The 9,538-nt window shown below is 65.4% G+C and overlaps 4 protein-coding genes across 4 annotated transcripts in view; 2 read left to right on the top strand and 2 right to left on the bottom strand.

Annotated features, from left to right (window-relative positions):
- PFL1_04309 (uncharacterized protein) overlaps positions 1 to 994 on the bottom strand; it is a gene marked incomplete at both ends in the record, with an annotated part of 1,611 nt that extends 617 nt beyond the window's left edge. The window contains one exon of the mRNA XM_007881835.1: positions 125 to 994. Within this exon, the coding sequence (XP_007880026.1) occupies positions 125 to 994 (870 nt within the window). The remainder of the gene's footprint in view (positions 1 to 124) is intronic.
- Positions 995 to 2,004: 1,010 nt separating this feature from the next.
- On the top strand, positions 2,005 to 4,140 carry PFL1_04308 (uncharacterized protein; the record flags this gene model as incomplete). The annotated part of the gene is made up of 1 exon (XM_007881834.1): positions 2,005 to 4,140. One exon carries the CDS (start codon positions 2,005 to 2,007, stop codon positions 4,138 to 4,140), a length of 2,136 nt encoding a protein of 711 aa, XP_007880025.1.
- Positions 4,141 to 5,105: 965 nt separating this feature from the next.
- Positions 5,106 to 7,355, top strand: PFL1_04307 (uncharacterized protein; the record flags this gene model as incomplete). Its single annotated transcript, XM_007881833.1, has 1 exon — positions 5,106 to 7,355. One exon carries the CDS (start codon positions 5,106 to 5,108, stop codon positions 7,353 to 7,355), a length of 2,250 nt encoding a protein of 749 aa, XP_007880024.1.
- A 347-nt stretch (positions 7,356 to 7,702) lies between these two features.
- PFL1_04306 (uncharacterized protein) lies at positions 7,703 to 8,266 on the bottom strand (the record flags this gene model as incomplete). Its single annotated transcript, XM_007881832.1, has 2 exons — positions 7,703 to 7,746; positions 7,855 to 8,266. The coding sequence occupies 2 exons, from the start codon at positions 8,264 to 8,266 to the stop codon at positions 7,703 to 7,705; spliced, it is 456 nt and encodes a 151-aa protein (XP_007880023.1).
- Between the last annotated feature and the right edge of the window lie 1,272 nt (positions 8,267 to 9,538).

Raw genomic sequence — 9,538 nt, 5'->3', positions numbered from 1 at the left:
GNGNGCGGAGGGGAGGGAGAGGGAGAGAGAAAGGAGCGCATCGAGTCAGTCTGGATCATCTTGGAGCTCGAGCGCCGAGCGCCGTGCACCGTGCAGCCAGGCCAGGCCGGGCACGCCGACTCACCTTTCTCTTGATGCCCTTTGGCTTGGTCTCGCCGTCGAGGCGCTTGTCGAAGCGGCCCATGGAGGCGGTGCTGGTCCTGTTTCGCAGCACGTCGGCCTCGAGCTCGGCCTTTCGCTTCTGCCTCGCCGCGGCCTTTGCAATCTGGTCGGCCGATCCGCTGCCGAGGCCCGTCTTCTTGTTGGTCGGGCCGCCGAGGGTGTCGGTGGCCTTGGACGAGCTGGCCATCTCTGCGCGTGCGCGCGCCTCGTTTTTGAGGCGCTGGCTCTCGTTTTTGAGCTTGCGCGCCTTTCGCTCTCCGCGGGCGCGGGCGGCGGGGTCGGTGTCGGCATCTTCTCCCGACTTGAGGACGTGGATCCACTGGTCCTCTTCCTTTTTGTTGATTCCGCCGTATCCCCAGCGCGGGACCCACTCGCCGGTTGCCTCGTCGTAGACCATCTTGTCCTTTTTCTTTGAGCTGATTCCCTTTGCCTTTGCAAACTTTTCCCACTTTGTGAGGGGCTTGGGCTTGGGCATGCTCTTTTCGCGCGGGAGGCGGGTGGTGAAGCGGGGCAGGGCGGCGAGGGGCCCATGGTCCGGGTGTCGCGATACGGGCAGCTGGAAGATGTGGTTGATGAGGGCCTGTGTTGCGTTGCGCGCGCGCGAGCATAGGTAGGCTTCGCGGTCGGTGTTGTAGCTCTTTGTGAGCGGGTTTACGTCGAAGGACGAGAGGAGGCCGACGTCGAGGGTGATTGGGGTGTTGCCGTGCTCGACGGTGGTGGGCTTGTACTTTGATGCGGCTGCGGCTGCGAGTGCGGTGCCGTCGAGGGTGTCGGAGGGCGCCACGACCGTCGTCGTGGTCGTGGACGCTGTGGTTGCAGTGGCGGCCGACATGGCTGCGGTGGTGGCGGTGGTGGCGGTGGCGTGTGGCAGCAGGGGTTGGTGGTTAGATGCTGAGTGGTGGGTGTGATGCTGGTGCTGATGTCGAGAAGGGAGGCCAGGCAGGGTGGTGGTGATGGTGGTAGCCGGTGTCGCGCCGTGGGGATGGCGTGGGGCTGCAGCCAGTAGAGAGAGAGGCGAGCGTCGGGCGAGGAAGTTTTCGACAGAGAGCGGTGTGGCCCCCGGACCTGCTGGGCGGCGCACTGAAATTTTTCCTAGGCGGGCGCGGCTCCAAAGGTGGATCGCTGGCCCGACTCCCGAGTTTGGCCACCCCGAACCCGAGGGTCGACGGGCCGGGCTGCCCTGTGCGGCGAGGTGTGCGGTGCGCTGCATTTCTCGCAGCGTTGGCGAGGGTCCTGGCAGCGGCGAGCAGCTGCAACGGCCGCCGGCCAAACGACGCTAAGCCACGTACGCTGGCGAGCTCGCGTCGATCCTCACTTTGCCTGGCCTGCCAGGCTTGCTCAGCTACAGACGTCGCTGGCCGGCCCCTCGCCAAGCACAACCCCCAAGCTAAAGGTCGGCACAGACGCCCGCAACGCGTCCAACACCTTGCACGCCAAAGGCCAGGCCTGCCAACCGTTGCATCCAGCGCCCCCGACGCCGCCGCCGCCGCAAATGTCCATCTGGCACGCCGCACCTCGTACATCGGCATCGAAATGAGCGAGGGTGGGCCCTTTTGCCTCGACGCTTGACCAGCCTCGCTTCACCGCCGACACCTCAAAGCACAGGCCGCGACGGCCCCCCATCAGAGCGGCGAGCTTGAGGATGACGTCTCGCTGCCACGCCCTCGCCCTCGACCACCACCCGCGCACCCCTCCTGATCCTGCCCCTCGTCCTCGTCGTCCTTGTTGTCCTCCTCTTTCCCTCTCACCACCACCACAACCACCACCGTCCTTGTCTGCCAGGTGGCTGACGCTTCCGACCCCTCCTTTCGACCCCGCATCCCTTCTACACCCTCTTCCACCATGACGCGCCCTACCCTGGCCTGGAGCTGGGCAGTCGCACTCGCAGCCATCTCGCTCTCGGTGCTGCCCGACGCCGCTGCCCTGCCATCCCCCGCTTCCCTCGGCACCGGCCTCCGCTTCCTCTACCAAAACGACCTCGACTGGCAGAGGGCCGCAGACGCCCCAAGGCGTCAGCCCGGCTACATCCTCCTCACCGAACCCCTCTCCCAGCCAACGGCAGACTCGGACTGCAGGGCCATTGGCGAATCCCTCGCCCCCATCGATCCAAACAACCTCGACCCGGGCCTCGAGTCCCAGCTCACCTACCAGATCCACGACGGCGCCTACCCCGCACAGCAGCGCTTCTGGGTCTCAGCCGGCAACGCAGTCTCCCTCTCGGCTTCCAGCAAGCTCGAAGTCGTACCTGACGCCAACAAGCCAAGCCCAGACACGCGCCTCCCCGCCATCTGCACCCAGTCTGCGCCCTGGAACCACGCCAACTCGACAGACACCAGCGCAAGGTGGCAGCTCAGCGCAAACTACGGCCACCTCGACTTCCAAGGCTACCGCGACGCCCTCTCGTTCCGTTTCCTCGGCGTGCCCTACGCCAACCCCACCGAGCGCTTCGCCTACTCGACCGTCTACGACAACGCCAAACAGGCAAGCATCCCGTGCCAGCTCGAGGGCCGCTCCAACCAGTGCCCGCAGACGGCCGGCACCGACAAGCCGTACACCGAGCAGTGCCTCGTCACCAGCATCTTCACCCCCTACCTCCCCACCCGCTCCCAGGTCGCCAAGCGCCAACACCTCCGCCCCATCCTCCTCTGGATCCACGGCGGAGGCTACACCAGCGGCAGCGGCCTCGACTTTACCTTTGACGGCGGCAACCTCGCCAGCCGATCCGACATCGTCGTCCTCACCACAAACTACCGCCTCGGCGCGCTCGGCCACCTGGCCTACAACGACCAGATCCGCGGCAACTACGGCCTCGGCGACCTCGTCACCGTCCTCAAGTGGATCCAAAATTATGGTCCCACGTTTGGCGGCGACCCGGCCCAGGTCACCATCGCAGGCCAGTCGGCCGGCGCCCAGCATGTCGAGCACCTGCTCGCCTCGCCCGCCGCCGCCGGACTGTTCCACCGCGCCATTGTCATGAGCGGCCAGGGACAAGACGCCAACACCGTCAACCCCACCATCGAATCGGCCAGGAGCAACAAGACGCAGGCCATCATCGACAAGGTCGGATGCGGTGGCGGCGGCGGCGACGACGCCGCCCTTCTCGACTGCCTGCGGCGCGTCGACGTCGCCACCTGGCTGGGCAACCCGTACACGGGCACCGTCCAGGACGGCACCTACATCGACTCGCCCCGCCTCGACATGCGCAGCGCCGACCGGGCCACGGGCCACGTCAACCGCGTACCCGTCGTGTGGGGCCACATGCGCGACGAGCGCGGCTCGCTGGGCCGCGTGCCCCCCGCCAGCGAGACTGACCTGCGCAAGGCCCTGACGTTTGCCGGCATCTCGGCGGCCAACCAGGACCTCGTCGTCAACGACCCCGTCGCCTTCCCCGTCGACGCCTACGGCGTCCAGAACCTGACCGTCACCGTCGACACCGACTACACGTACGCGTGCGGCATTGAGGCCATGGCGTACGCCTCGGCGGCCAACGGCGTGTTCCCTCGCACCTATGCCTACGTCTACGACCAGCGTGCGTTCCAGATCCCCAACTACGACCCCAACGCCGTGTGCCAGCCGCGCGACGGACGACCCTCGTCGGGCGACTACTACTACTGCCACTCGGGCGACCTAATGACGGTGTTTGGCACCGCCGGCAGCGCCTTCCGGCTGCCTTACCGCGACGACGAGGATCTGGCGTGGGTCACGCTCATCGTCGACCAAGTCTCGGCGTTCGTGCGGACCGGGTACGCCGCGCCGTCCAAGGCATACCTCGAGGCACGCGGACGTGAGTACGCCCTCACGCTGGACCGGGCTACGAAGGGTGAGAGCCGCTGGACCTCGGTCGATTCGACCGGCAGCGGAGGTGGCGGGTACCGCGCCATGAGCTTTGGGCCGATGCAGAAGATGACGGGCCTTGCTCGCCCGCTCCGACAGTGCAAGGTGCTAGGTAAGTCGTTGCCCTACATTGCCAAGCTGTGATGTCGTCGTCGTCGTCGTCGGTGTCGCTGCCCGGGTATCCTTTTGCATCTATCCACTCGCTCTGCTCTACACACCGCTGTCTATGGTCTAGTTTCTGAGTATCTTTATTTTGGTAGATGTCGAATGTCGACTTCAAAAGCGTTTTCCCCTTTGTGGGATGGGTTGGAGGGCAGGAATCTGCAGCCAGGAGGGCCGGGCCTTTCTCGTGTCGTGCCGTCTCGGAGGGGAGGGCGTGCACGGATCAAGCGGCAAAGCCCAGCCTGCCTCGTTTAGGTTAGGCGCCTTTTTTCGTCTAGCGGTTCCACCGCGGCGCGGCGAACGTTACCCCGCATTTTGCTGTTGGGTGCGTTCATGCAACACCGTTGGCTTAACGCCGTCCGTCCGGCCGGCCGTTGTACCTTACCTCCGATACATGGTGGCCGTATCCCCGTCCCTCCCCCTTTCTCGCCGAGGCGGTGCTGGCATCGCATCGGAACGGAGCGTCGTTGACGACAAGGGGCGGGGGAGAGGGGGGAAAATGGAAGAGGGAAGGCTGGCCGTGATTGCCGATCCATGCTATGTCGCGCCGGCACCCACCGCTAGGACCAGAAGGTATATATCGCTGGCCGATCGAGGTCGAGGTCGAGGTCGAGGTCGGGAGCTTGGTTACCCTTCTCTCTTCTCCACCTCGTTTGCCACCTCTGCTTCGCCCCTCTTCGACCGTATTGGTCTCGAGCTGGAATCCTGCTTCGCACATCGCTCGATCCGTCTCCACCCCTCGTCGCCTCGCACCGCCCCGCCTCGCCCCGCCCTCCGACGACGTTGGACGCGCTGCCGCCTTTCTCACGGACGGACCACCTTAGCCACCGCCCCGAACCACCACCACCACCACCACCACCACCACCACCACCGCCACCACCGCCACCGCCGCCGGCACCGCCGCTACGATGACCTCTTCAACGATCACCACGTCCTCAGACGCAACCATGCCAGCCCCGCCCACGCCCACGCCCGCCGCGACACACTCCAAGGTGGACCTACTCATCATCGGGGCGGGACCCGCGGGTCTGATGGCAGCCAACTGGGCCGTATCGCTGGGCTGCCGCAGCGTGCGCGTGGTAGACAAGCGCAACACCAAGATCTTTACGGGCCAAGCCGACGGACTACAGTGTCGCACACTCGAGGTGCTGCACTCGTTTGGCATGGCCCAGGACATAGTGCGGCAGTCGAACCACATGCTCGAAGTGTGTTTCTGGAACCCCGTCGACGGCACCCTGCGCCGTACGGGTCGCATCCCGGATACCATCCCCGGAATCAGTCGGTGGCAGCAGGTCGTGCTTCACCAGGGTCGCATCGAGAGGGCGTTCCTGGATCGCATCCACGCCCAGTCGCACGGAGAGGTCCAAGTGGAGAGGGCAAAGCTGCCAGAGCGCCTCGACGTCGATACCGACTTGGTCGAGTCGACCCATCCCGACGTCTACCCCGTCCGCGTGCAGGTGCGCCAGCTGAGCGAGGATGAGGCCACGCCCAGCCAGATGGGAAAGAGCACGCCCAACGGCCTCTTTCGCAGCGCCCTCGCCCCCGACGACACCCCCGAGCTCCTCTCATCCTCCTCCTCGTCCGTAAGCGGCACCAAGGCCGGCGCCGTCGGGTCGCGCCAAGTCATCCACGCAAAGTACGTCATCGGGTGCGATGGCGCCCATTCGTGGACGCGCAAGCAGATGGGCATCGACATGGCCGGCGAGCAGACCGACTACATCTGGGGCGTCCTCGACGCCGTGCCCGTCACCGACTTTCCGGACATCCGCATGCGCTGCGCCATCCACTCGGCCAACGACGGCTCCGTCATGATTATCCCGCGCGAAGACGGCCTGGTGCGCTTCTACATCCAGATCAGCTCGACGTCCGACGGCGCTGCCGACGCCGCAACCAAGGTGGACCGCCACAATATCACGTGGCAGCGCATCCTCAAGGCGGCTCAGACCATCATCAAGCCCTACCGCCTCGAGATTAGCGAGCGCGACCTCCACTGGTGGACGGCCTACCAGATCGGCCAGCGCGTCGCCTCGGGCTTTTCGCTCCACGACCGCGTCTTCATCGCCGGCGACGCCTGCCACACCCACAGCCCAAAGGCGGGCCAGGGCATGAACGTCAGCATGATGGACACCTACAACCTCGTCTGGAAGGTGGCCAAGGTGCTGCAGCGCCAGTCGCCCCGCTCCATCCTGCCCACCTACCAGGCCGAGCGCCGCCGCGTCGCCCAGGAGCTCATCGCCTTCGACCACCGCTTCTCGCGCCTGTTTAGCGGCAAGCCCCAGGCGGCCGAGGACGCCGCGAGGGAGGCCGGCGTCGACCTGGCCGAGTTCCGCAACGTCTTCGCAAAGGGCAACCGCTTCGCCTCGGGCACCGCCGTCGAGTACGGTCCCAGCCTCCTCGTCGGCCGCGGTGGGGACGCGACAGAGCTCGGCGACGGCACCGACGTCGTGGGTCCGGGCGCCCTGTCGCGGCCCGAGCTCAGCGCCGAGGGATGCGGCGAGTCGCGCATCGTCGTCGGCCAGCGCCTCAACACGGCCCAGGTCGTGTGCGTCGCGGATGCGCGGCCGTGGCAGCTGGTCGACTGGCTCCCCTCGGACGGGCGCTGGCGCCTCCTCCTCTTCTGCGGCAACCTCGTCGACGCCGCGCAGCGCCCGCGCATCGAGGCCTTTGCACGCTACCTCGAAACGCAGCTCCTCCCGCGCTACACGCCGGCGCGCCACGACGTCGATTCGGTCATCGACTGCCTCACCATCTCGTCGACGCCCCGCACCGCCTGCGAGCTGTCCGACTACCCCGCCATCCTGCACCCCCTGACGACCAAGTGGCACCGTCCCGGATCCGCCAGTGCCGCCGCCGGCGACGTCGGCGAGGCCCGCGCAAAGTCGCAGGACTACTGGAAGATCTTCTGCGACGACGAGAGCTACCACGCCGGCCATGGCCGTGCGTACGAAAAGTACGGCATCGATGCGCAGCGCGGCGCCGTCGTCGTCGCCCGCCCCGATGGCTACGTGTCGCTGCTCGTGGCCCTCGACGACGTGGACCGCATCGACGCCTTTTTCGACAAGTGCATGCTGCCCGCCGAGATGCACCTGCCCTTTGCTTCCAGGGACAAGCCGAGCGGCGCCGTCGATGGGGCTGAGACGAAGGGCGTCCCGCCTGTTCCGTCAAAGGAAGCGGGAGAGGTGGCACAGGCCCTGTAGGATAATTGGCTTGTCGATGTGTATCGGTTGGCTGGCCTGTGGACTGTCGCCGTCGACGTACCCGTCTGTCAGTAGCAGCAGAAATTGGAAGCCGACATCATGGAACTCGGTGGCTCGGCTGCGATTCGGTCAGTCGCCAGCGCGCAGCAGGACAGAATCGGACGGTCCACGCCGTGTCGGAGGATGCTGGAGGGGCGATGGTAATTCGCTCTAGTATCGGATTGCGTGGGGAATGAATGCTGCGAGTGAGTGTCAAAGGGAGCCGTCAATCATGGAGAAAGCCGCAGCGGTCTGTCGTGGTTGTGGGAGACCCTTCGTAATCTTGGTCGTCAAAGGCGAGAGCCGGATCACTTCTTCTTGGGCCCACCGAGAGGCGCGCCGATGTCCTTGCCTGGAGAGACGAGAGGAGATCATAGAGGGAGAGAAGGGTACCAAGTCAGGATGGGCCCGTCGCACAGTAATGGCATCCGGTGCAGCGGCAACAACGACGACTCCTCACCTCGCAGCTTCACGCCAAGGACCCGCTCCATCTTTCCGAGGATCTGCGGGTTAGGGATGGCCTTGCCGCTCTCGTACTCGGCGATGACCTGGGGCTTTTCCATTATCTTTGTGCCGAGGTCCTTTTGGGTGAGGTTGAGCGCCTGCCTGCCCTGCTGGATGGCCTTTCCGACGCTGGGCGCCACCTTGGGCGGCGGGGCCACCTCGTTTTCGCGGTCGAGCTTGGCGATGCGCTGGTGGTCGGGGCCCTGGACGTTCTTGTTGGTGCCCGCCGACGTCTTGCGGTCGTTTTCCGTAATGGCGCCGACGGCCTTGGCGCGCTCGTAGGCCGTCGGGCCGGCGCGGGCGCCGCCGGATCCTGCGGGCCGCACCGACTTGCCGATGACGGTCTTGCTGTCCCAGTCGGTGTTCATCGTGAAGGCGGTTGGGGTGGTTGGGTGGAGCTGGAGGAGGATGTGAGGAGTTGGCGTGGAGCGAAGCTGCGGCGGGCAAGAGGTCGGGAAGGAAGAAGACGGGCAAGTTCAGTCAGCGATGGGCACTCGATGGCGTTGAGTGGCGTCTGGCAGCGCAGGCCCCCGACTGCCCGACGGCCCAGCTTGCCAACGAGGTGGTCAAGGCGGGCACCGGTGCTAGGCTGCTACCGACGCCAGCTGAGCACTCACGTTTCGCGGGTGTTGAAGCTACGGTGCGGCGTGTGGCGGTTGTGAGCGAGCTGTGCGCGGTGGGTTGCTTGCGTAGATGCGAAGGATACTGGTGGTGGTGCTAGCGATGGCGATGGCGATGGTGATGGTGGTGGCGTTGAATGGTGAGCTCGCTGCCCGGCTGGAGGGCCCGAGGGCGAGGCTGAGCCCGGCGGGCGAGTCGAGCCACCCCCCTGGCGCAGCCAGCCGGGGCTTCTTCCTCTTCGCCCGTGGCCGGGCCATTCCATCATGAGCCCATCAGCCAGCCAGCTGAGCAGCTCCACCTGTTCTGTGGGCCTCTGCTCCCCGCTGGCCCGCCCCTGGCCTCTGACATCAGATTGCCTGCTTACGTAATTTCTTCTCTTCGCCGCTGCTCGATGATCACACGAGCGCCGCGCAGCGACCCACTCTTCCGTCGTTCGGCCTGCTTCTCCTGCCTTCCCTCGGCGCCCTCCCTCTCGCCCGAGAAAAAACCCTGCCTTGCTCCCACTCATCCCTCAACTCTTCGACCCCGCCTCGTCCCTTCGACGACCACGACGACAACGACGCAAGCCACACAAACACTCCCCGACGCTCGCCGCACCTCGATGTCAGGCTAGAATTAACCGTAATAGCGGTATAAATTAGCACCGCCCTTCTCACCCACCGAGGGATGGGTGTCGAGAAAGGTGTTTCCCCGGGCGAGCGAGCCAACGAGAGAGAATAGTGTGAGGTGTGGCCTGGTGACGATGATGCCCCGTGACAGGAGGAGAAGAGACTGGAGAGAGAGAGAGAGAGAGAGAGAGAGAGAGAGAGAGAGAGAGAGAGAGAGAGAGAGAGAGAGAGAGAGAGAGAGAGAGAGAGAGAGAGAGAGAGAGAGAGAGAGAGAGAGAGAGAGAGAGAGAGAGAGAGAGAGAGAGAGAGAGAGAGAGACGAGAGACGAGAGAGACGAGACGAGACGGAGACGAAGAGAGACGAAGAGAGTAGAACGAGAGAGTAACGAGAACGGAGAACGAGACGAGAGAC

The sequence above is a fragment of the Pseudozyma flocculosa genome (genome assembly GCF_000417875.1).
Source record: "Pseudozyma flocculosa PF-1 unplaced genomic scaffold scaffold00014, whole genome shotgun sequence".
Taxonomy (NCBI): Eukaryota; Fungi; Basidiomycota; class Ustilaginomycetes; order Ustilaginales; family Ustilaginaceae; genus Pseudozyma; species Pseudozyma flocculosa.
This window is presented reverse-complemented; position numbering and strand designations above follow the sequence as displayed.